The sequence below is a fragment of the Clytia hemisphaerica genome, unplaced genomic scaffold (assembly GCF_902728285.1).
Source record: "Clytia hemisphaerica strain Z4C2 unplaced genomic scaffold, Clytia hemisphaerica genome assembly, whole genome shotgun sequence".
NCBI classification, from domain to species: Eukaryota; Metazoa; Cnidaria; class Hydrozoa; order Leptothecata; family Clytiidae; genus Clytia; species Clytia hemisphaerica.
The window spans coordinates 1,104,246-1,128,832 of NW_027103603.1; the positions used below are offsets into that span (position 1 = coordinate 1,104,246).

The 24,587-nt window shown below is 36.3% G+C and overlaps 4 protein-coding genes across 8 annotated transcripts; 2 read left to right on the forward strand and 2 right to left on the reverse strand.

The window, feature by feature from the left end:
- Window positions 1-358: 358 nt before the first annotated feature.
- Window positions 359-2,686, reverse strand: LOC136802130 (uncharacterized). The gene is made up of 4 exons (XM_067058847.1): window positions 2,568-2,686; window positions 2,052-2,138; window positions 1,625-1,690; window positions 359-1,397 (listed from the first exon to the last, which is right to left on the reverse strand). Exons 1-4 carry the CDS (start codon window positions 2,670-2,672, stop codon window positions 402-404), a joined length of 1,254 nt encoding a protein of 417 aa, XP_066914948.1. The 5' UTR covers window positions 2,673-2,686; the 3' UTR covers window positions 359-401.
- A 638-nt stretch (window positions 2,687-3,324) lies between these two features.
- Window positions 3,325-10,001, reverse strand: LOC136802076 (uncharacterized). 2 transcript variants are annotated; one of them, XM_067058796.1, is made up of 6 exons: window positions 9,580-10,001; window positions 7,099-7,214; window positions 6,745-6,843; window positions 6,279-6,425; window positions 4,844-5,763; window positions 4,457-4,628 (listed from the first exon to the last, which is right to left on the reverse strand). In XM_067058796.1, the coding sequence occupies exons 1-6, from the start codon at window positions 9,696-9,698 to the stop codon at window positions 4,548-4,550; spliced, it is 1,482 nt and encodes a 493-aa protein (XP_066914897.1). In that variant the 5' UTR covers window positions 9,699-10,001; the 3' UTR covers window positions 4,457-4,547. The 2 variants fall into 2 exon arrangements, with proteins under 2 accessions (XP_066914896.1, XP_066914897.1); XM_067058795.1 differs by having other exon boundaries at window positions 3,325-5,763.
- A 7,228-nt stretch (window positions 10,002-17,229) lies between these two features.
- Window positions 17,230-21,612, forward strand: LOC136802080 (uncharacterized). Of its 4 annotated transcripts, none has more exons than XR_010845954.1 (7): window positions 17,230-17,661; window positions 17,921-17,977; window positions 18,258-18,323; window positions 18,442-18,706; window positions 18,889-19,019; window positions 19,238-19,927; window positions 21,227-21,612. XR_010845954.1 is itself a non-coding variant. In XM_067058800.1 (6 exons), exons 1-6 carry the CDS (start codon window positions 17,652-17,654, stop codon window positions 19,351-19,353), a joined length of 645 nt encoding a protein of 214 aa, XP_066914901.1. In that variant the 5' UTR covers window positions 17,230-17,651; the 3' UTR covers window positions 19,354-20,240. The 4 variants fall into 4 exon arrangements, 1 of the variants encoding a protein (XP_066914901.1); XR_010845956.1 differs by having other exon boundaries at window positions 19,238-19,422; XR_010845955.1 differs by lacking the exon at window positions 21,227-21,612 and having other exon boundaries at window positions 19,238-19,422; window positions 19,868-20,240.
- Window positions 21,613-21,643: 31 nt separating this feature from the next.
- LOC136802118 (uncharacterized) lies at window positions 21,644-24,082 on the forward strand. The gene is made up of 3 exons (XM_067058837.1): window positions 21,644-21,892; window positions 23,111-23,743; window positions 24,017-24,082. Exons 1-3 carry the CDS (start codon window positions 21,857-21,859, stop codon window positions 24,080-24,082), a joined length of 735 nt encoding a protein of 244 aa, XP_066914938.1. The 5' UTR covers window positions 21,644-21,856.
- The last annotated feature ends 505 nt before the right edge of the window (window positions 24,083-24,587 follow it).

Below are 24,587 nucleotides of genomic sequence, written 5' to 3' on the forward strand. Positions count from 1 at the left end.
GGACTTCATAGACTTCAAGGCTATATTCCGAGTCTTCTTAAATCTCAAGTCTAGCGCTAAAAGTCAGAGTTAAAACTCTGCCATTCAAACCTAATTTAGAACACTGGTTACTATTTTTCGTTGGGATTTTTCCTCAAAGAAGGGGCGTTTATTCAAGGGGGTGTTTAAAAGAAGGAGGCGTTTATTCGAAGTAATACGGTACCCACTAGTAAAACCTCTTGTTTAAACACAGCTATGAACCTGACACTTTTATGGAATTCTTTCTCATTCCTGGGAGATTTACAAGATTACTTACATAGGAAAAGTAAAGCTGTTTTTTTTTCTTTGTCTGAATAAACATATCAAAATAGAAATGCTGTAAAAGGTGTTTGTTGAATATCATTCACTTACATTGATTTAAACTATTCATTTAAAAAACTGGAAACAAAATCTATCAAAAGTTCCGATCCAAACGGTATGTCAAGTAAAGTTTGAATCATATCATAAGTTATGACATTTTGGACACTAGGATACTTCATGAATCCCCTTAAGATTCTTGTGAAAGCATAGATGTCTGAGTATGCTGAGGGTGGCACTTTTCCTTTTCGTACTTCTGGTGGCATGTGCATAAACTCGTCAAACTGCTTCTGTTGATATAATGTGAGAGTTCTTGCACTATCGCGTCTAATAGCATGCGAAAATCCAACAAGAACGGGTATGTATATCTTGCCATTGTACTTTAAACAAATGTTTTCTGGAACAATCATGTTATGAAGAATCCGTTTGTCTTGTAAAAAAGCAATGGCTTTGGTTAGTCCAATGATGATAGATTTAATTATTACTAAATTAGCATCACGAATTTTATGGAAATTTCGCAACGTCAAATCTGATTCATAAGACAAAACCAAACACGGGTTACTTTTGTACCATGTCATGCCGCTACCATAAACAATATTAGGATGTCTCCCTACCAAAGAGAGTATTTTCATTTCTCGCGCCAAATGGGTGAAAGATCTTTTTTCTGAATAACTTGGGGTCTTTCTACATCTTTTGAATACATAAATCTCACCGTTCTTGAAGGTCTCTTTTGAAATACTATGGCTGTTGGTATTGCATATAATATTACTCAGGCATATTTCATGATCATCAAACTCAAATACTTCAATTGGGCATTCTAACAAAACACGATCTACATTTCCAAGAAAATCCGAGAAGTTGGCAGCGTCGACCATTATTGAAGTTCTCGATTTAAACATTCCGTCAAGCTTGAGTTTGGAGAGCTCACGACTGCGATAAGTCAAAAAACGATTGTTAGCATCCCAAATAGCAGATGCATATTTGGCGCGCTTAGTTGGCTTTTCGGTTTGTTCTTTATTCACCTCCTTTAAATGGTCCACTACATCAGCTTGATCACCATTCTAAAGTTGATGTAAAAGATGGTTGAATCAATTATTTTTTCAAATAATTTTGAGTCAAATGTCAGATTTGGTCAACGAGATGCCTAGAAAAGGCCTAGGAAAGGGCCAAAATTCCTGAAAATAGAAAACCAGGATCCGGGGTGATAAGGGGTACACTCGATTCGAGAGCGACAGTATGTGATGCCGAAAATACAGGTAGTGCACAAGTATTATGGACAGACAATTACCTGATTCGTTTGGTCTTCTAAAGATAGTCCAATCGATGAATTCATTTCTTCTTGGTGCTCATCATTCTAAATAAATTCAAATTAATTTTTTAGCCTATATCAATCAATTTATCTGCGTGCAAAAAAGCAAAGCTTTTAACTGTCTGGGTACTTAAGGCCCCTTAAGATTTTTTGTGATACATTAAGATTATGTCGAATATTGCTATCTCAGCCTTTTCGAGTCAAAACCAAACTATTGCACTTTAAGGTAAAAAGTGGGAATTTTAGGAGGAAAATTATTAAAGTTTCACCCTTTTGAATATAAAAAGGTTGAAATATTTATCGAAATCATACGTTTTGCTTCAAAAGTTAACCGCAATTAAGTCAATCTTTACGCCAGGTCCTTTCAGATCGATTATCCCCTGGGTCTACTGTTGTTCATACTTACTTTGTTTGGATTTTTGGTATATTTTTCTTGCAAACCCATCGTTATTGTCCTTATTTCTTCATCAGTTGAACTTTCACTTATTTGATCCTGAAGAAAACGAAAAAAGGACTACTGTAAGTTACCACTAGCAATTTGCCACTAGCATATTACAAACCCACCCACACTGGCCTTTACACTAATTGCGATAATTGGTAAAGCTTTACCCCTGGAAAGTACAAACTTAATTTAGTCAAGAATCTTCTTAATAGAGCTTGGAAAATTTGCTCTAATAAGGAGCTTTTCAAGAAAGATTAGGAATCTTTTGAAGAACAAGTTAATCTTAAAAAACTTTTGAAGAACAGATAGTTTTATTAAGAAAATGAAAAATGTAAAAGATGAGACTGTTATCATATCTGTTCTAATGAAGGAAGTTTCTTTGACTTTACCATTTCTCGGGAACTCGTCTGGGGTTTTAAAGACACGCAAATAAGAAATATATTAGAAGTTTAGATTCCCGGACTTTAAATATTGACTTACTCGTAAAGATATCCGCAGTCTATTCTTCGTACGCTTGATAAACTTTTTGCTCCCTTCATTGGAGTCGAACACTTCAATTAATATTCTTTCAATTACTTCTTCCATTATTAGTTTTTATATTCACTAAAATAAATAAGCAGTAACATAACACTTTTCAATAATATATGGACAGAGGAATAGCGAAGATCGATAGACCAGTCAAATGCATTTATATGAATAATGAAAAAAATATAAAAACATTCTTGCTTGAGTTGAGCTTATATTTGACCTTTTCTTTACATAGTGTGCAGAGGGGTCCAGCCCCGAGTAATTTTCAGGGGGGGGGGCTAATGAAAAAAGCCCCCAGCTAAATTTTAAGAATGTAGCCCACACCTTCATGAAACGAAAACTCAAAAAAAATTGTGCTTGACATGAGAGTTCTTAAACAAAATAAAGGTAATCTAAATAAGGTTTTCCTATTAACAAATATCAACATTATGTGTCCTAATATAAGGACAAGCTAAAGAAATTTAATAGAATTAACATACAACAGCAAAAAGGATAAAACAGTATATTACACTTCTATCTTCTAAGTGTTAAAGACTAGCTAAAGAGGTAGCACGTTCAATTCCTGTCACTTTTCAAAGAGATGTAGCTCATTGGCTAGTGCACTTTAGTTAAGTTTAACAAGACACTTACAAGACAACTGATTTGAATTTCCAGTATTTCAGTGGTGACAAATTATATAAAAGAAAATTTTTAGCATTTAGGCATTTTTTTGAACTGATCTGAGGATTTGTTCACAGAAACTCAAAGAAAACGTGCTTGAGAGTTTTTAATAAAAATAAAAGTCATCTAATAAGGTTTTCCTATTATTAACAAATATCAACAGCTAGCCCCCAGTATTTTTTAAATGAACCAACCCCCTAAGCTCAGAGGGGGGGTGCATTCTATGTCTTTGTAACTACTAAAGTAAATATCGACCAATCTCTATAGTACACTATTATGTACATGTAAAAACTCTTAAAATAAAATATTCCACTACTCTCGGGTACCTAATAGCCGGGGGGGGTTTGGAATAAGCAGGGGGGTTGGAAAAAATCTCGAAAATTAATAAGCGGGGGGGGGGAGGGGTTGGAATAAAAATGTCCTGGGTGGAAAATTTTCGAAAAAGCTGGAAAAAGAGGCTAATACAGCAGAATTAGGGCAAAAGAGGGAACTTTCAAAAAAGATTTCCCGAAAATCAATAAGCGGGGGGGTTGGAATAAGAATGTCCTGGGTGGAAAATTTCCGAAAAATTAATTAGCGGTCCCCCCGGCTATTAGGTACCCAAGAGTAATATGAATTGGGTTAGGAAAATATAAAATAAGCTAAGATACTTCAAACCGCTCCCATGCTGACGGATTTTCTAATAAGTTTTTAAAAAGAGTGTTGAATTGCTCTTGGTCACTGAAAGAGCGACTGAGTAGAAGAGTGAACCCACAGGTACTTGCTCGTGGCAACATCATCTGTGGATTGTCTTGACCATTAAAAGTAACATTTATTTTCTCCTGCATCATCTCCATACCAGTCACAAACTTCATAAAAATTGACGCCTCGGATTGTGAGAGCTCCTCGATAAAGTTTTGAAGGAAAACAAAACAACGCTGCTCAGCTTCTTTAAAGATTTGACTTTCTGAATCAAAGGTTGGCTTCAACTTTTCAACAATATCGCTACCATTTGGTCGCACTGCTTTAGCGTAGCCTTAGAGACATTCCTCTGTCAACATATCGAAATCTTTGGAGATCACCTCAGCTCCATCTCTCATCAAGGCACACGCATGAAACGGCTTTACCACAAGTATGAAGTGTGCCAATGTTTGAATAACCGATTTCAATGAATCGACACTCAAGAGTGACTGACACTCATAACTTGCTAGGGTATTTGTCAGTCTAAGCCTTTCTTCATACAAAAGTTCGGATTTTGTGAGACATGACGTGAAAAACTCTCTGGTACTTGAATCAAAGGAAGAAATAAAGCTGCCAGATAGATCCACGCTGTGCTTCCCTGTCAGCAAGAAGAGGAGAAATGATTTGTTCATTCTAAAAGGAAGGAACCCAACAAAAATAAAACCAACCATGAAAACCTTTCCAATTGCCACAAATTCATCATCCTCAAGATATTTCATAGCAGTTGGATGAAACAAAAGTTGGTCACTGCCTTTACCAAATCGCTCACCAAACTCTTTCCAAAACTCAGAGAGTAAATCTCTGGTTAGACCTCTCTCGTCTACGCCCATTTCTCCCTCAAATTTTACCTTGATTTCGGAAAATCCAGTCATTTCTTTAAAGATCTTTATAACATCCTCAAAAAGATGTGTCCGGCGAATATTGATTTCGAGACATCTGTAGAATTTCAAAAGAATTCTTTGTCTGATTTGAGATATCTCTATTTCAGACATGTCCAGGTCCTCATCAAAGGTGAAAGGTTGAATAGGCTCCTGTATTTGAGTTCTGAATGTTGACGATGTCAGAGAACGCACAACAATGGAGGAGGCAGAAATTGGTTGTGTGGTTGTAACCCTTTGTAGCAAATTCGAGGTTGTTGTTGATGATGATGATGATGATGTTGTTCCGGATGTCCAGTTTTGGTGAGCGGCTGATGATGGTGATGGTGTTAAGTTTGGACGGGAAAATGATGTTAGGGTTGAAGACATCGATTGTTGTGTTAAGTTTGGACGGGAAAATGATGTTAGGGTTGAAGACATCGATTGTTGTGTTCTGTTTGAATGGGAAAATGATGTTGGAGTTGAAGACATCGATTGTTGTGTTCTGTTTGAACGGGAAGATGTTACAGCTTGAGTTAGGTTATTGGTCAGGGGGTTTGAGGTTTGAGTTGAAAATGGCAATGACGATGTTGATGAATTGAGAGGATTCAAGGTATTCAGATCAATCTGCCTTAATGGTAGTTGTTGTCTTCTGCTTGGTCCGAGAAACCGAAGGTTATTGTCATTAGAGACAACAATCACGCCCTGATATTTGTCCAAATCTAATGGTTTAGATACTGTACATTTCAGGATCGTTGAACTTTGACTAACTTTATAATAATAAAAGGGTGATGTCAGCTTTTTGAAAATTTCATGCATCTTGTCCTTCAGCTGCTGTTCTGTTAAACACAGTTGCAACGACATTTTTTTGATTTTCTGCCTATTTGTGTCATAGCATTCGGGTGCATAGCCTGAAAGAAAAACAAGTTAATGCAATAGAGTTTTACTAACAATCAATAACATTTCTTGACAGCCAATCTTCTTAATTTTTTTAAGATAGAGCCATTCAAAGGTGCCTTGTTTTCAGCCTTAGTATTTTCAAACGCTGTGGTATCTTGAAAACTAAGAAAGATCTGATAAAAGTTTCAAAGATTCAAAGATGGTCTGACCTATGTTTATGACCTATGTTATATTTATGTAGTTTTTCTTTTTTTTTTCTCGAAATTTTGTGGAACAACTACCATAAGTCTTTATTGTAGGTTGGAATTTGCCCTGGAAAATGGCCATTTTCCTGTGATACAAATTCACTTTCTTCATCTTCATTGTCGAAATATTATTTTTCTTTTTAAAGATAGGGCTTTTCAGTATCTTTTCAACGTCACATAATTTATTATTAAATGAACAGTACTTGTTGATGAGTTTTTAAAGATGCTTCTACTGCCAACTAATTTGAGACTTTAAAAGTAAGTATGGAAAGAAGTCTCACCATAACCACTATTGCAGTGACGAACAACCACAGGGTCGTGAAAGTTTGAAAATGATGGCTTTTCGGAACCCCCAGGTAAATGGTATAGTTTCACTTGAATGGTGGATTTAGATGGACCTCTCTTTTTCTTTTTTGGTCTTGGCGCATCTAAAAACAAATTCAAAAAGGTTAATCTAATCTAAACACCTAATGACTGATAAGAAGGATCTACTGGTAAAAAAAAGGAAATCTTTAAACTTTAATTCATATTATCTGATGTGTTTTTTCAACCCTCAATAATTTTTGAGGAGTTTTTTTTCTTCTTCATTTTTATCTTCATTTTTGATATATTCCTTGGATATCATAGTACTATTTTGAAATCTTTTCAACGATAACAAAATCTTAAGAATTGATTAATTCCTTAAGAAATGACAAGCAGCACAAAAAATAATGCATACTCTTTCCTTAAACAGACTTAACTACTTACCTGGTTGTGTATTATAGGAGAAATCAAGTAGATTTCTGAGGTCGTTGCAAGTGTTTTCATAACTTCGTGAAGGCTCCCTCGTATCATCAGAAGTGATTGCTTTTAAAACAAAAGATTTAATAATATTCAGTTCATTTATATAATCAGTTTGAGAAAACCTCTTTCCCATGTGATTACTTTCAGAAGAAAAGAGGGATGAAAAATAAAAGAAATAATTTTTTATGAAATACATGCTAATAAAATTCTTAACCAGGAATAAAATTCAGAAAATTATTATTTCTTTGTAAATTGAAATAAAAGTGAATTGGGTTTCCACAAAAGTGCCTTAAGAGAATTACAGAAAAGTAGACTTACCTACTGGTTGATTACCAGTAGTCAAAGTATGGTTTACATTTGTTCTTGGTTGAACATCGAGACTCACATTTGATTGTTGTTCTGTAATGCGTTGTTGAACATTGAGCTGTTCATTTCTAGAAAAAATACAAATTTTGTCAGAAAGAATGCAGTAGCGTAGTCAGAAGGGGATGTATCATGTCTAAAGAGGAACAGACTTCAATAAAATGGAGATTGTCTTTTTATGCTATGGAATGGTACATTATGCTACAGATTACTGAAAAAGCTATTGAAGATACCTAAAATCAGTGACTAGCCGTCCTGGCGTCGTCCGAGACGACTTTTCACTTCGTATTTTGCTGATTTCTGCTGATGTCAGCAAAATTTGAAAAAAAAAATTATGCAAAAATGTTTCTGTCTTACATCTAACCTTAGAAGAAAAATTGGTCAAAAACGTTTTTTTCGTGTTTTTGAGACGAAGAAGCCCTTAATAAAATTTTCCCCGATCATATTTTTAGATACTAAATAGATACATTCTATACATACCCTGTTTGCTAGGCACCACGCTGGAATTTTGGTGGCACGGCAAAATTTGGATTGCATGTCGAAATTTAGATGGCACGCCGAAATTTGGATGGCACGCAAGCACGCTGACACGTAAGCACGCCATAGCACGTTGGCACGCAGACACACTGGCACGCATAGCACGCGATTTAGCAGACTCGTCTTACACGTTTTTTTTTTTATAAGGAACCTTAACTTTGCTCTGAGCCTGGAGTTATTTTTACAGAGAATTTCAGCTTCAAAGTTCCTTATTTACATAGCTAAGTTTGGATAACCATCGCTTACTGTTACTTAAAACTTGTTTTCTTATTCTCAACCTGAGCAGTTCCTAAACAATTCCTTATTTTTTGGACCATTTTCAGCCTCCAGTTCCTTATAAACGTGTTCCTTATATAAAAAAAACGTGTAGTGCAGTGTTTTGAAGTGTAAGAATTCTTCCAAAGTTGACTAGCATAGCGAACATGAGAGGCAAAAATTGTAATTTTCATAATTTTCAGATTCGATTGATCCAAAAGTAGTCAATTGATAATATCGATTACCGATTTAATCGAAAGTAATCGATCTTCATCGATGCTAATCGATAGTTAATCGTTACATAATCGATGCTAATCGATAAGAACGTAACCTTTGATATCAATAACACATTGATTATTCTCGATTATTAAACATCGATTACCATTGATTACACTTTCTAGGCCGTGAGTAGCTGAGAGTAGGTAGAAAGTTTCTCCCGACACGCTAAAGCTCTGGAAGGTTTTGGATTACCGAATTTCGCCTGACCGCGCATGGATTTTGCAGGAAGAGCCCCAGCCCCATACGACCCTCATTGGCCTGCTCAGAGCTTTAGTGTGGTGTGGGCGGCCGCCAATAACCCATCTGAATATCAGTAAGGGTGTTCCTGGCAGCAATTTTCTCTGTCTGGGCATTGGAAATTTCTCAATTGATCGTGAATCGATGAAATCTATGATCATCAATGTGTTAACATGTAATCAATGCGTAATCAATAGAACATAACTTTCTCCTATCGATTAGTTATCGATTATTTTTCTGTATTGATTTTATTGATTGACTACAACTGGATTGATATTCAATTAAGATTCTATTACCTTCGATTGCGTTCGATTAGGATTTGACTGCATTCGATTTCTGCATTAGTCTATGATCCCAATCAAACGCAGTCAAAAGACGATTGAACACAGTCTAACGACAATCGAATCAATCGAATAATACCCAAAATTTGGACGTTCGATTGAGATTCAATTATGTTTGACAATCGAAGTTCAATTGCATTCGATTTGGTTCAATTGGTTCAATCGTCGATTCCGTTCGATCATCGATTGAGATTGTCTGGCTATCATATTTCGTTGAGATTATCATTTGAAATGAAAAAGGTCAATCACATCCTAAAAGGGTCAAACACTCTGTGAAAAGATTACCCAGGATCTGACTGTGACAGCCAGGTTTAACCTAATACACCGTAGGTTAACACCCCAGCGGCAGGGTAACCACCCCTGTGTCCCTTTTAAAAGTACTGGACCATATAAAAGATATGGCAGTATGGTCACCATGATGCATGAGAGATTTGGAAATTTTTTTTTTTCTACTTTTCTTTTCTATTTGGTTGAGTTGCAGGAGGCTTTAGAGGCCTATTCTCGCAACTATAGACGCTTACTAATGAGCGTCCCGTCAGCACCTTGAACTGACTACCCAATTCCCCTCACATGGCATGGGTTGACCCGGGCGAAGGAATGTTCACTTGCCAAGTGAACTGTCGTGAGTGGGAATCGAACCCTGGCCTCCTGCACAGAAGCCAAGGTCCACTACCACTATACCACGGCACATGGAGGGACTAACTTTGAAAAAACAACAGGAATTCGCTGGTTAAAACCACAATACAGGTCTATCTCTGACAACAGAGATGAAAGTATTTACACTTACCCATGGCTTTCTTGTTGTGGCTGATTCCACACATGGTCCATAATCTCCATGTAACTCATGTTGCTTGGAACCACAATGGCATCCGAAAATGACGTTCGGAAAAAGTTATCGGCAGACATTTAAATATATTTTTGATAATAAAACAAAGTAAAAGGAATCATAAAAAGATCGAAGAACATGCACCTGCACGTGCAGGCAACAAAACGATAACCTGATAGCAGCTGTGGAGTTTTCTACGCGACACGCTAAAGCTCTAAAGATCGCTGAAAACTATTATCTGGTACCAGATGTGGAAATATGCTACGACACGCTTTGCTCTGAAGGTCGGGCATATTTTAACATCTGGAAGTTTTGCATTACGGGATTTGACTTGACCGCGTTTAAACATTTTGTGAGGAGCTTGGAAACGATCAACAGCAAGTCAGCATCTCATTCCAAATCGGATGCGGGTGCTAGTCAGAAAATATAACACATCGGATTCGCATCAGATTTGTTATATTTTCTAGACTAGCACCATATTCAAAATGGTTCGGAATCATATTCATGTACTAGTAAACAAACATAAATAATCCCTAATTTAGCTTCATTTACATGAAAATACAACTTAAAACATGAATTTATTGCTTTTTCCTACTTACCTAGACATACTCGATAAATATTACACTAACCTTCATAGTTTTCAGGGCAACAGGACCTCAAAAGTGAATTTTCAATGTGCTCTGTAAAATTACAAAATTGGGCTGTTCTGTTGGTACACAAAAAGTGAGGTTTATCATTGGTAAGATACAAACTACCTATACAGAAGTCTGTAGATCTTTCTGAAGACAAAATTATCTGTTTTGTACACATGTTTGTACTGCTGGTGCTAGAGACTTTGACTGACTTTGACTGCTGTCGGTCCAGTCGGTTGTGTTCAGTTGTCTGGCGGTCAACAGTCGTTTTGATAGGACCGCACAAGATTATACCAACATGAAACTTACTGAAAAAGCATAAGGAACATACCTGTTACTGTTTCTTTATGATCTTTGAGTTTGGATTTGAGAAAAATCAGTAAAAATCAGTCCACCAAAAAAAACAAAAAATAATCAACATTTGTGTGTAAAAAACCATCTTTAAAAGGTTGGTGCATTTACAGAAATTACACTGAATACTAAAAGTAATACTAATAAAGCATAAAGACATACAAACCAAAAAACAACCAAAATCCAACAAAAGTTCTTCACTGTACTTGCCCTTCTTGAATCCGAAATTTGCTTTGTCATTGAAGCGCCAAAACTATATAAATAAAATTAGTTTTTGACGGTCGGCGCAGCAGACATTTTCATGCTATTGCAGTCGGGACGAACAATATTCTTGGTCAAGGGAAGATTAAGCCATTGAACCCGACTGTTGTCGGCACATCAAAGGGCCACTACTAAACCTCTCCGATGGTATATTGGTCCGCTCCTTTAGAGCTTTAGCGTGGGCGGCCGCCAATACGCCATCGGAATATCAGATAATGAAAACTAACATCTGAGGAAAATGGCCCTATTTCTACAGAAATTTTGAGTCAACTTTTTGTTTAGTGCCGAAAACTTAAAAATTAAAATGGCGCTCCATGAAAAGTGCGTTTTATAGATAGAAATTAAAATTCTGTCCCACAATGCTTTGCGAGTGGAAAGGTTTCAAATTGGAGGCGGAAGGTGAAAATGGATGTTTGTTATTGTTTTGAAACTCAAGTTTTTTGGTCTTTATACTTTATAAACTTCATAAAAGTATTCAGTAATGGTTTGTATTCATTTTCTATAGCTTCAGTTTTCTTCTACTGATAATATTATAAAGATGTTTGTTTATGATTTTCCTTTCTTTTTAAGTGATATTTGTATATGATGTTATTATGCTTTGTTTTCTCTTGTGTGATTAGTTTAAAGCAAAAAATATTTTTTTTTGGGCATATATTTATCCATTAAAGAACCTTGTCTGTGAAATACAATAATGTTTTGCATGCTTCTTTTCCGAAAAAGTTCTGAATTTGCTTTGAGAGAACTTGACATATCTCCCAACCCAAAAGTTGTCGGCCATGACACCCTTCCCTGTCGACATTGCACTCGGACCTGTTCCTCTTAAATAAAATTCTACGCGGTCCGCGTACAGGCGCGCGACCATATTCTTCAGATTGTATATTTTCGCCCACGTCTTTAGAGCTTCAGCGTACTGGGCCAGAAAATACACAATCTGTTATCAGGTTACAAAACGATGAAGAGAGGGCGGTCATGGTAAAATCTCGTATCTATCTAAAAATAGAAAGCATTGCGTAATGGTAGGCAAATGCAGTGATGTGATTGGCCTATCGCATTTATACCACTATCGAGTATTTCTATAAAGGTGAAGAGGGTGTAAGGCGTATCTAGAAGGCGTCGAGGAATGGATTTCATGGGTTCTGGCTGGTTGTGTGGGCCTGTGTGTATCAGGGGGGATCGGGTTCAATAATCCGAAATGATAAGCCGTCGTCGAACATAGAGGTCGTCGTCGTCGCGCATAGAGGCCGTGGTCGGACATAGAGGTCGTCGCCGGACATAGAGGTCGTGGTCGGACATAGAAGTCGTCGTCGTTCATAGAGGTCTGTCAGCCCAATTTTTTTCGGTCTTTATTTTATAAGTTCTGGTCTGGAAATTTGACAACACAGTCTTCAAAATAACACCTTATCGTATTGGTGTATAGCAGAACGTCGTCTTCTTCGATAACATAGAGGTCTTGGCCGGACATAGAGGTCGTCGTCGAACATAGAGGTCTTGGCCGGACATAGAGGTCGTCGTCGAACATAAAGGTCTTGGCCGGACATAGAGGTCTTGGCCGGACATAGAGGTCGTCGTCGAACATAGAGGTCTTGGCCGGACATAAAGGTCTTGGCCGGACATAGAGGTTTTGGCCGGACATAGAGGTCTTGGCCGGACATAGAGGTCTTGGCCGGACATAGAGGTCTTGGCCGGACATAGAGGTCGTCGTCGAACATAGAGGTCTTGGCCGGACATAGAGGTCGCCGCCGAACATAGAATTCGCCGGGGCGGTTTGCATCAACGAAGGCGGTTTATCTGGCGGGGTGGTTCTTGCTCAGGGTGGTTTTTGCGAAGCGATTATACATGAGCGAAGCAGTTTTGCTATCGTGTGCATGTACCTTTAATAGGAAATAGGTGGCTGAACTAAAATTTTGTAAATCAACTTATTGGTAAGCCCAGGAAAAACAGCGGATTGATCTAGAAAAATACTTGCGGTACACATTTTCTATAAGCAACCGGGTTGCTAAGGGCTCAGGCCTCAAAATGGCCCAAAAAAATTAAGCAATTTGCTTAGCAATCCTGACGCCTCAAATCCAAATTAGCAACTTTTTTTCCTCAGCAATAAAAAAAACTCGGGCACAATTTTAGAAGAGAGCCTTGCAAACATTCGAAAGATGCCTTTACTGTCCATTTAAATTGAAAAATTGTCGAAAAATTCAAAATTGTGCTTTTCAACTATTTTAAGTTTGAAAATCTTTTGCCCTCCTGGATTTCGAAAAATCCTTAGCGAAAAATGGAATTGCTTTTTAAAAAATTTGTAGACTAGGAGCTATTGACGCAAACGCCATTTTGACCAAAATTTCAAAATAACAAAAAAACTTTTTAGAGTTGAAAACGAAGTAGCCAAGCAAGCTCGACACTCGCTTGCTTCTTACTTCGCGCTCGATGGCAATTTCAAGACATCGAGTAAGAAGCATTAGCGAGCGTCGAGTTTGCTTGGCTAAAAACGAAGCGAAGAACCAACAGAATTGCCTACAATGACTTATATTGAAAAAAAAAATCATCACCCCATTCATTGATCATTGATTAATTTCCAAAACATCTGAAATCTTCCAGACGACTTTAGAGTCTGGCTGGGCAGAATAAAAATCAGAATGGCCACTTATCTGCGTCATCCAGTCTATCAAAAAGCTCTAAGTGACCTCCAGGCTAATGATCCCGTTGTTCGACGGCGACTTCTATGTCCGGCCAAGACCTCTATGTTCGACGACGACCTCTATGTCCGGCCAAGACCTCTATGTTCGACGACGACCTCTATGTCCGGCCAAGACCTCTATGTTCGACGACGACCTCTATGTCCGGCCAAGACCTCTATGTCCGGCCAAGACCTCTATGTTCGACGACGACCTCTATGTCCGGCCAAGACCTCTATGTTCGACGACGACCTCTATGTCCGGCCAAGACCTCTATGTTATCGAAGAAGACGACGTTCTGCCGTGACTTTGCTATACACAAATACGATAAGGTGTTATTTTGAAGACTGTGTTGTCAAATTTCCAGACTAGAACTTATAAAATAAAGACCGAAAAAAATTGGGCTGAGACCTCTATGAACGACGACGACTTATTCTATGTCCGACCACGACCTCTATGTCCGGCGACGACCTCTATGTCCGACCACGGCCTCTATGCGCGGCGACGACGACCTCTATGTTCGACGACGGCTTATCATTTCGGATTATTGAACCCGATCCCCCCTGATATGTGTGTATGGTGTATGTAGTACTGTGCAGTGGTGTGGTTATGTGGTCTACCTTTGGCTTGGCGCCTTGGGAATTAAAAAGAAATAGATAAGAGCTTGTACAGAGGACTTAACGACAACACCATTTTGATCTTTCCAGGCGGAACTAAGCTATTTTCAAACAACTGTTTATGGCTGCGCTATCTTTTTATACCAGGTATCATCAACATACAAAAAAGGTTTGCTCAACAACTTTCAGATCAATTTGTTCTGACTGACTGGTCAAACTCTGCTCTGGTCAACTGGTAAAATTGCATAATGTAATTGAGCCAAATTGACCAATCATTGCTCTAAAAAACACTTTGTTGAATGCTGAGCAAATTTTTGGAAAGATAGACTACAGTCAGGGAAATCCCTCAATTGTGGTAGTAATTTCTTACTGCAATTGCGGTATAAACGTCACTTTTAAATTTTTCATGTACCGCAATTGCAGTATACTCAATCAAGAAACAGAATTCAAGATTCAAGGAGAAAACAGGCAATTTTTGTACATAATTGATCATATCTTTTTAACGCACAGACAAAATATTTTTTCCGTAGATCAGATTCTTTTGATAAAGAAAAGCTATCTTCTCGTACGATTTTTTACAGTCGATGTTTGTTTATCTTTGTCGACCAACGACCCTCGACATGGCCCGAGAATTCTCGGGCCTCTTCGGGCCATGTTCGGGCCAAGAGACCCTATCAATTCTTTTGGCCCGAATATTCGGGCCATGTTCGGGCCATGTTAAATGTTAAATTGATTCAGCATGTCCAGTCAAACAAAATAGTACAAAATAAGATTTGTCTGTTTTGTTTATATCGCTCAAAAAAACTTTACGAGCTTCCCGTGGACACGCTTCAGTTTAAAACCAGGACCAGTTTACTAGCAAATATTTCCACCCTAAGTATATTTATAACTATGTTTGCATACCAAATAAGACATTTAATATTTATATGAATTTACAACATTCATATATTTAATATAATTAAGAGAAACCAAGTTTTTCTCAAAGAAAATGTTAAAAAAATTCAATCCTGAAATTACACGCCTGTTTAAATCATGTTTTCAAAAATTGGCCCGAATGTGGCACAGTGTGGCCCGCGTGTGGCCCGAACACGGCCCGAATTCTCGGGCCAGCTCGGGCCATACTCGGGCTTTACGCAAATTCCAATAAAAGTTTTGGCCCGAGAATTCTCGGGCCATGTCGAGGGTCGTGTCGACCAGCACTATATGTAGCTGTTGTAAGCCTTTCTAGGCTAATCACGATTGAAAACTACTGCAATTGCAGTATACCGCAATTGAGGGATTTCCCTGACTGGACTAACTAGCGGTAGCAAAGTTTTAAAGTTAGTGTTATAAAGCTCTAGTAAGATAAAGGCATGTGAAAACATGACTTAGGTTTTGCATCATTTCCAGACTGGCTATACAACAAAGGCTGGTACATTGTAGATGTGTCTAGTCTGGTCTAGGATCTCACAGTCTCAAAACAAAAGCAACAACAGGTTTGCTATCATCATTTGGTTTTTTCTTCATTTAGTCTTATAATTTAGTGTGTGTAAACGTTCATACCCTCCAAACCACAATCAGAAGAGTGCAGAGCTGCATTTTTGATTCTAAGATCTCGAGATTTAAACACAATAGGTAAATGAAGTGACATCCCTGCAACTGAAACCATGACAAATAAACTTTTACTGTTAGCTATTTAATTTTTTGTTTTGATTTCAAAAGGCTAACACCAAGTTATAAAATGATTCACCATTCACCATTGTGATTATTAAAAGGTCTATTACCATAATTTGGTCTAATGTCGACATCCCCTATCCCTCCTGCTCTAAATTCGGCACCCTTTTCTAGAGCTGAAAAATTCGAAATTCGAAATGTCGAAATTATTTTATTTGCTTAGAAGTAAGAAAGATAAATCTTTTTTTCAATCACCGATTCAGACTTTCATATTATTCCTATCTTTAAAGAAGGGTGTCGAAATTAGAAGACGGATTAGACCAACTTACGGTATTAGAGAACCCACTGTCCGGTATGATACTTGCTATAGTAATTGCAGTTAATGTAAAATTCTTTGTCTATTTTTAAACAAAATATTGAGCCCAAACGATCACTCAGTACTCACCTGACAACATCTTCTGGAAACTTCCACATGACAAATGTTTGCATTATATTATAGCCAGCTTGCATATTTTGTATCTTACAGTCCATGAAATTTACTTGCTTCTGAAAATAACCCCTCCAATTGCCACTTGAGGACAACCATTTTGTTTGGTCCCACTGGGTTTGGTCAAGCATTTGTACATAAAAATCAGTTTTTCGAGAAGTGTTTTTAAACATCTGATGATTGCGTATGTAGCATGAAACTTTTAGTTATGTATTTTACATGGTGATTTTTGAAATATAACTTTATTTACATAGTCTAAAAAAACGTTAACCAACAGAAAAAAAATCATTTTGTATATATTGGCAAAGAAACAAACCTGTGGAAAACCCTGTGTGATATTTGCCTGACTGCAAACAGACTGCTGCTGTGTCTTGTGTTGACACTTCCAATTTTCAAAACTTTCAAAATGACAATGAACAACATGTACACATATCTTTTTATTTATAAGAGCTAAGAATCATGGCTTGATCTGGCCTGCTTCTGGAAAAAGCTATGAATATGTAGGTTGTGTCTCAAGTTTTGCTAAATTAATTCTATCCTAATACCAACTTATTAATCAATCCCCTTGTTCCTGTGTCTGGTCTAGTCAGGACAATCTTAAAAACTAATAAATCTAGGTTTATATACTTTTTTATAAAGACGTTAATACTAATTGATTTTAACATATTTATACAATTACTTAATTTATTATAATCATGCAATAAATATCATCCATTTATTTGTATTTTCATAACTCTCTTATATTTTATTTTACAATTTTATTAGGTCCACATCAGTATTTTACTGCATTGTATATTTACAAAACTTAGACCTTCTTTACCAAATAAATTAATAATAATCATAATCATAATTTCATAGACCAAAAATGACTTGATAGAAATGTTTTCTTAAACTTTGATCATTATCATTACCTGACACATTACCTAAGGTACCTTGGAATGATTTTGTATGATATTTTTTATACACCTGGTCATGTCAGGACCAATGTATTGTTGTTTTATGATGACAATGTTGTTTCATTCAGCTTCCCTTGTCATTATGTATCTAGATTGTGTCTGGATTTTTTATAAACAAATAATTTTTTTGCTCCCAAATGGTTCCTTAATTTTGTCTAGCTCAGTTTTAAATTTATTTTCGTCTTATCCGCTCAAACTTTTTACAAGGATAAGTCAGAAGTAAGAATTGTTAACTATTCGAACATGTCCCAAATGCCAAAAGTCAGCCAGCTATTTATCAGTGTAATGTATAAACTATGGTTATAGGAATTTAAAAAAGTCTCAAACATCAACAAGCTTAAAGTCAAAGATATCAATAATCAAACAGAATTAGTGTACTGTAAGGCATACAATTATTGGCTATTCAAGCCATGGCATCAGGTAAATATATTATTATTTATTTTTTTAAATGAAGTAAGAAATTTTTATCTTTATTACTATCATATGGAACAAAATATATGAAATCAAAAAGTAATAAGAAATTTATATATTATCTTGACCCTTATATTGAAAGTGATTTTAAAGTTATTATTTGGACTTTTTTGGACAATAAAAATTTATTAAAAAGTGTCTTCTTGTTTACCAAAAACAGTTATTTAATCTGCTTTTTTTTAAGCGATTTACTTGTCATTTTTTCAAGGTTCTACTACATCTGACACCAATAAAATCATGCAATCAGATGACTGGACTGTACCGGGTAAAGCCTTTTTTGTATTTGTACTCTCATAGCATAATTTATCGGGTTGAATTTGTCAAAAAAAAATTCATTTTTTTGTTTTATCATTTTATTATGCTTTCACAAGAAGCTTAAGACATGAAGTTCAAGTATAATTAGTTTTTACAAAGGATTGACTACAACTAGTACAAAAATGCAATAATTGTTTGGTTGTAGTGATATCTTTGACAAGTTTTCCCAAAATATTTTGCAGCAATTTTGTATATACCATGAAGAACCTTTTTATTTTATATACCTTTAGGACCTTCTACAGCATCTATGCCAGCTACTGATACAGAAAGATCAATAAATTCTACGTTTTGGGAAGGTATTCTAATTGTAATTATTTTTCAGTCATTTTTTTTATGTGCATTGTTGCCTCTTACTTTGTTACTTTTACCTTTTTGTACATTCCGTTTAATTGGGTCTTCTCTTATTTTGTTTAGATATCAATGAATCAACTTCTAATGCCTTCGACAAGATTATCAAGACCAGCGAGGCGTGCTACCTTATCCATTCTATTGATGTTATCTTGGAAGCAGCTTCCCACGAAAGCCATTTGAGTCTGCTCTCATGTGAACAAAGCCTACTTAATCTGGCTAGTTCAAATGAAACAGCAGGCATATTTTTTGCATGTTCATTCGAGTTAACCAACGAAAACATGGTTATCACACGCTATTTTGAGCATGGTTGCTATTCCGGATACTTCAGGTAGCTCTTGAATGCTTTATAAATAAATAAATTTCACGTAATGGTTTAGTCATTTTGGCAACTCCAATAATTCTGGAAAGTAATTTAATGTTTCTTCACCTAAACTCAGTCAATCGACAGCAATCGTGAACTGGCCAATCATTGTACATTAAAATGAACATAATTTACACCTTTTACTTCAGAAAATATGGCGAAACCTTGGTCAATAACAAACTTGGGTGTACTTCATTATCGTTAAAAACGTTTAACGGAGCAGATATTACGAACGAGGAAATGAGAAGCAGTATGAAACGACAGAAATTGAAATCGAAAGGTATGCAAAACAGAAAATAAAAATTTTAAATTCGTGTACTTGGGTTTTTTTGTTTATACGAATCATTTGATACTTTTGTCATAATATTTTAGGTTAAAAACTTTTGATGGACTTTCATTGGCTTCATAAATCGTGATCATAATCACAATCGCACCGAAGGAAGTACAATTCTTATTAGTATATTGAGCCTAATTATAGTACCTAATTTTTTTTCACAGGAAATTCAAGGCAGCGAGGCTATTACTCTAATAACTTAAGGACCAACAAATCGAGCGTGGTGCTGCGTGGTGAACTCTTTGAAAACTCTATTAACAGAGCTAGACGCCAGAGCTGAAATTAAACCTTTGGGTTGTATAGTATTGGTCGATAAAGCAACGACTAAAACTAACGATTCTGACAACAGGTAATGTCTCCATTCATTATGTTTCTAGGTTTAACTTTTTTTTTTGACAGATTGACAAAAAAACAAAGACAAAATACTTATTTTACTTTCTTACGACGGTTCCGAAGTGTCACTGTTTCACTACGGAATTTTCGATGTTCCTTAACAAAACTTTTATCCCAAATTCGTCAAAAAAATCTTTCACGATGAAACGTCGTTTTTCAATATATTTTAGAACAGCTCCGAGGTCGATCCTAGTGGAGTTTTGTGATGAAACAGTGACTTCTTAGGTTCATCGTAAATCTTTTTACGATTTTTAATTATATTTTCATATCACAAGCTGAATTTTAAAAAGTGAAACATCCTCAGAAAAATTGAAATTTATATTATTGCTTAGAGCCTTCTATTATGTAATTCCTCATCTCTTCGACATCTTCGAGTGATTAAATGACACCTTTTTGCTTAGACTGGACATGACGACTGCTGACTACGACACCATTACCCGTGCTAAAAAAATCCATAATTGGTGAGGATCTTTTAAGTTCCTTTAAGTAAGAAAAAGGGACTGACGTTTTTAAAATAATTTTTGAGAAATATCCTGGGTACATTTTAAACATTGTGTTTTTGGAAAGGTTTTCAAAATGCACCTTGCCTCTGCGCTACAACATTTTTGATTATTTTTTGTATTTTAATTATGCTCTTTGATTACTTTGACTCGACAATTTACACGACAGATACTGCGGTAAGTTTACAATTATTTCTGTTCATTTCTTTAAATGAATGCATGTACTTTGTTGAAGTGCGTTCTTTATATGAAATATACTGATGTTGAAATGAAATCAATTTGTGTCGTTAATTATTTTTTTAATCCTTTCACAGCCTTCGTTCTCGTCATACAGTGTTTTTAAAATGATTCTGAAATTGAATCCAATAAGTGCTATTTTTCGGGGAGAACTGATCTTGATAGAAACTTATAAACCACGAAATTTGTTAGAACTATAAATATAGATTAGATTTAAAACCATTTTGCATACCACGCTGTTTTGCACGGGTAGTTTTTGAGAACACACCTTGAAAATTGACCAAATGATAAGTTTGTGCTATGAATTCTGCCTGAGCTGTTATTTTCATGAACATTAAAGGAACATAACGGTTGAAAAATGTAAACATCGAGCGAGTCACGTGTCATCAAGCGAAACAATTAAAATCGCATGTCAAAACAAACTTGTAAAACAATTGAAACATGTTTTGTAAATTTCGTACCTTATTATGTCCCTTTAAAGGTTCACAAATTTTCAGTCAGTACAATAAAAATACCCCTGGTTACTATTTATTCCAGGGTTACATACTTGGCGGTACTGGACCAGTGCCGAAAATGTGTACTAATTTTTTTATTTTTTTTTTTTTTTTTTTGTAACTTGTTTTCGGAATGGAGTTTTGATCACCACCCTTTTGTATCTTGGTACAAAATTGAAATATGCCTTCAATGTAGGTAAACTACCCCTAAATCACCTGGAAATACCTGGTACAATCCTGATAGTACCACCCCAAAAATGTTTTAAAAACTAGAGAGCCCAGTACTGAAAAAAAATAAGATACGTATTTCGAGCGCTAACAGCGCATCATGCACCATTTCCCCATACTGCCGATTAAATTGATTGAATTCCTTGCAAAACGTTTCCTACTCGCTCACTCAATTACAATCCAATCACGTATACCTGAATCCCGCATTCAATGGTTGTCAATATGTTCAAACTGATATCCCTCTTTCAAGATAGATAACCATTGTCAGATGACAATACATTGAATCTCTTTTCTTGTTCAGGTATTTATCAAGTCAGAGAGCCTTTAACGAGGGCATCGATTGGGAAGGCAGCCTTGTGACTTACAAGTTAGAGAACTTGAACCAGCATTCCAACGAAACCAAATCATTGTTTCAAACTAGTGATTATACGGGACCGCTTTGTTTACAAGAACAGCTAGATATCATTTCCCTTCTGCCAAATAATCATCACTTTCTATGGTCTTTGAACGATCCCACTGAACGACAGGTCAAATTCGTACAGAGATTCAGCACTTGTAAAAAGTATCCTTGTGGCTCACCGAGAAATCGAATCGTGAATACGGTTGTTTACAATGCCTCGCCGAGCTGCATCATTAAATCTATCCACGTAATGCTCAATCTGTATGAGGACCCTGCGATCAAAGCTCCGCCATCAAAAGAAGAAAATGTGTTTTCAATAAAAAGAAGAGAGCTGTTATTGATACTTCTTTCATCTGTTCTCATCTTGGTATCGATGAAGAGCATGTTATAAAATTGTCGGAAAATATCTCGTCGATCGCTAATCATCAGAGTAAGGAAGAAAGATTGTACCTCCTTTACGTGGAAAAACTTTTCTCGACGGGTTGTTTGAATTGGAGGGTATCAAAAACTCCTTCGATTCAAGTTATTTTGATGAACGACATGGATCCTACAAATGGTGAATTCAAGGTATATATTACATTGGTTCTCGTCTTAAAACGTCTGGTATATAAATATAGGAGTCATTCTGCGCCTTCCCTCATCGGAATTCGAAACTTTACGCCCAAGGTTGGGTAAATCATCGATTGTCGGATATTTCGACCACTTTTCTTCATTCTTGGGCTTAGCTCATCGGAATTCGAAACTCTACGCCCAAGGTTGGGTAAATCATCGATTGTCGAATATTTCGAACACTTTTTTTTTCTTTCTTGGGCTTAGCTCATCGAAATTCGAAATTTTACGTCCAGAGTTGGGTAAATCATCAATTGTCGAATATTTCGACCACTTTTCTTCATTCTTGGGCTTAGCTCATCGGAATTCGAAATTCTATCTAATCCCAAGGTTGGTTAATAAATCATTGTTTATAGAATATTTCGACCACTTTATTTTTTCTCTTGGGCTTAGCTCATCGGAATTCGAAACTTTACACCCAAGGTTTGGTAAATAGTCGTTTATCTAATATTTTGACCACTCTTTTTTTTTCATTCTTGGGCTTAGCTCATCGGAATTCGAAATTCTATCTAAGCCCAAGGTTGGGTAAATAGTCGTTTATCTAATATTTTGACCACTTTTCTTCATTCTTGGGCTTAGCTCATCGGAATTCGAAACTCTACGCCCAAGGTTTGGTAAATAGTCGTTTATCTAATATTTCGACCACTTTTCTTCATTCTTGGGCTTAGCTCATCGGAATTCGAAATTCTATCTAAGCCCAAGGTTGGGTAAATCATTGTTTATAGAATATTTCGACCACTTTATTTTTTCTCTTGGGCTTAGCTCATCGGAATTCGAAACTCTACTCCCAAGGTTGGGTAAATAGTCGTTTATCTAATATTTTGACCACCTTTTTTCATTCTTGGGCTTAGTCATCGGAATTCCGCCAAAACTCTGGAGACATTCGATTCTCTGCTTTTAGTTTTAGCATTCGGAAAGCTTAACTAAATTGACGATACTTTATCGCTTCAATGCGATACCCATCATAATTTTTTGCAAATGCGCTACTATGGTTGTGTTTTCGTTACCGTCGTCGAAAGAAATTTTACTTGAAAATTCACTATCAGTTTTTAAAAAGCTAACCGCGCCGCTAAGGGTTGATAGGTGTCTCTATCCTAGCTCATCGGAATTTGAGAATCATAATTGAGAGTAGATTTATTATAATAGATTTTTAACACATTTAGCATTTCCTTTTAGGATAAGGATTTCGTTCATGTCACGATTATCGGTACAACGTCTGGTCCAATAATAAGATGCTCCTGTAGTTTGTACGGCTTACTGAATTCAACTTTAAACGAGGAGGAAATCAGCGGACCGGTGGAATTTGAAGGGATGAATTGTTGTCACTGTCGCTTTGCAAAAGATATTCTTAAAATCAAGCCCATGATGTTTGTGCCGAATGAGAATGACGAGACTTCCATAGAAAGAAGCTACTTTAATGAAGAGTTGATTTCGAAGGCCGAATCATATATCAAGAAGCCGATTGTTCAATTACCATCAAAAAGTAACGTTTTCAAATTTTCAGTGGTAACAAAAGAAAACGAGGCAGAGCTAATTACCATTTATAGAAATAAAAAGAAGAAGCGAAAAGTCATCACATGCCACAACTCATTTTGCCAATCCAAACCTTCCAGAGAAAGGTATTTAGAGACGTTTCAAACTTCCGAAAAATTGTGTCCGCATTTGGAATTTCTGAGGAGTTCTTTCGATGTCAATACACTGAAATTCGCCGACGAAATAGATGACGATGATGAGGAAGATAGTGAAGACATTGACTTTGGCATGGATGTGGAATATGATAATTTGGAAACAGAAAACGACCCTTCGGAGGTTTGTTTATTTTTAAATAAAGGTATTTCTAAAAATTCTACTTGTAAGCGATATATACAAATCTCTTATACAAAATATTTAATTTTTTATAAAATATTCAAAAACGTATTCTTACAGAGAAGTTTTCAGAAAAATAAGTCTATGTCTATGAATATTGACGAAATAATTAACTAATATCTTTTCCTGCGGATTTGAGTGTATACCGACATATGGGGGCTTTATGCTGTAAGTTTATAATAATGTTAACCGGCAATCATTTTCTTTCTATTTTAGTGGGAGAAGGTTTTCGACGAGGAAAATGGTCAGTGGAAATTCCACGACAAAGCCCCTCAGCTATGAATTTGGATTTTATCCAACAGTGTCCAAGCTGTGGTCCGAATCCAAGATACTTAGCCGCCGATGGGACGAAAATTGGAATAACCTTCAAACAAATCAATGTGACACCGATTGAACAGGCTACGGATGGAGAGTTCTTGCCTACAAATAAAAGGAGGTATGATAGAACTTTTATCAACAACACAAACAGTAAAAAGGACAGAAAAGTTGTCAACGATGCTCTCCATTCGTTAGTGAAGCATTTTTGTGGAAAACTTAAGCTTACTGGAGAAGAATTGGGTAAAACCAAAGAAATATTAGCCGATTCAAGTATCCCAGTTGTGCGTCTACTCACAGAAAAATTATTCGAGCCTGGTATGTCGAATCTCGAAAAAGTAGCACTCAGTAAATCTCTTGCTATTCTGACAAAGGATACTAGCTTAACCAACCTGATTCCTAGACGGTACTTGGACCAGTTTGATCGGTTGAATGATATGATGGCATCAGCAAACATAATCGAGGAGAACGG

Coding starts and splice junctions, on each gene's coding strand:
- LOC136802130 (XM_067058847.1), bottom strand. CDS start 2,672: ATGGAAGAAGTAATTGAAAGAATATTAATTGAAGTGTTCGACTCCAAT. Junction 2,139..2,567: donor GACTGCGGATATCTTTACGA/GTAAGTCAATAT, acceptor CGTTTTCTTCAG/GATCAAATAAGTGAAAGTTC. Junction 1,398..1,624: donor TAGAAGACCAAACGAATCAG/GTAATTGTCTGT, acceptor CATCAACTTTAG/AATGGTGATCAAGCTGATGT.
- LOC136802076 (XM_067058795.1), bottom strand. CDS start 9,698: ATGTCTGCCGATAACTTTTTCCGAACGTCATTTTCGGATGCCATTGTG. Junction 6,844..7,098: donor TACTGGTAATCAACCAGTAG/GTAAGTCTACTT, acceptor TTGTTTTAAAAG/CAATCACTTCTGATGATACG. Junction 6,426..6,744: donor CTCCTATAATACACAACCAG/GTAAGTAGTTAA, acceptor ATTTGTTTTTAG/ATGCGCCAAGACCAAAAAAG.
- LOC136802080 (XM_067058800.1), top strand. Junction 18,707..18,888: donor TGCTATTCCGGATACTTCAG/GTAGCTCTTGAA, acceptor CTTTTACTTCAG/AAAATATGGCGAAACCTTGG. Junction 19,020..19,237: donor ACAGAAATTGAAATCGAAAG/GTATGCAAAACA, acceptor TTTTTTTCACAG/GAAATTCAAGGCAGCGAGGC.
- LOC136802118 (XM_067058837.1), top strand. CDS start 21,857: ATGAACGACATGGATCCTACAAATGGTGAATTCAAG. Junction 21,893..23,110: donor CTACAAATGGTGAATTCAAG/GTATATATTACA, acceptor ATTTCCTTTTAG/GATAAGGATTTCGTTCATGT. Junction 23,744..24,016: donor CAGAAAACGACCCTTCGGAG/GTTTGTTTATTT, acceptor TTTCTATTTTAG/TGGGAGAAGGTTTTCGACGA.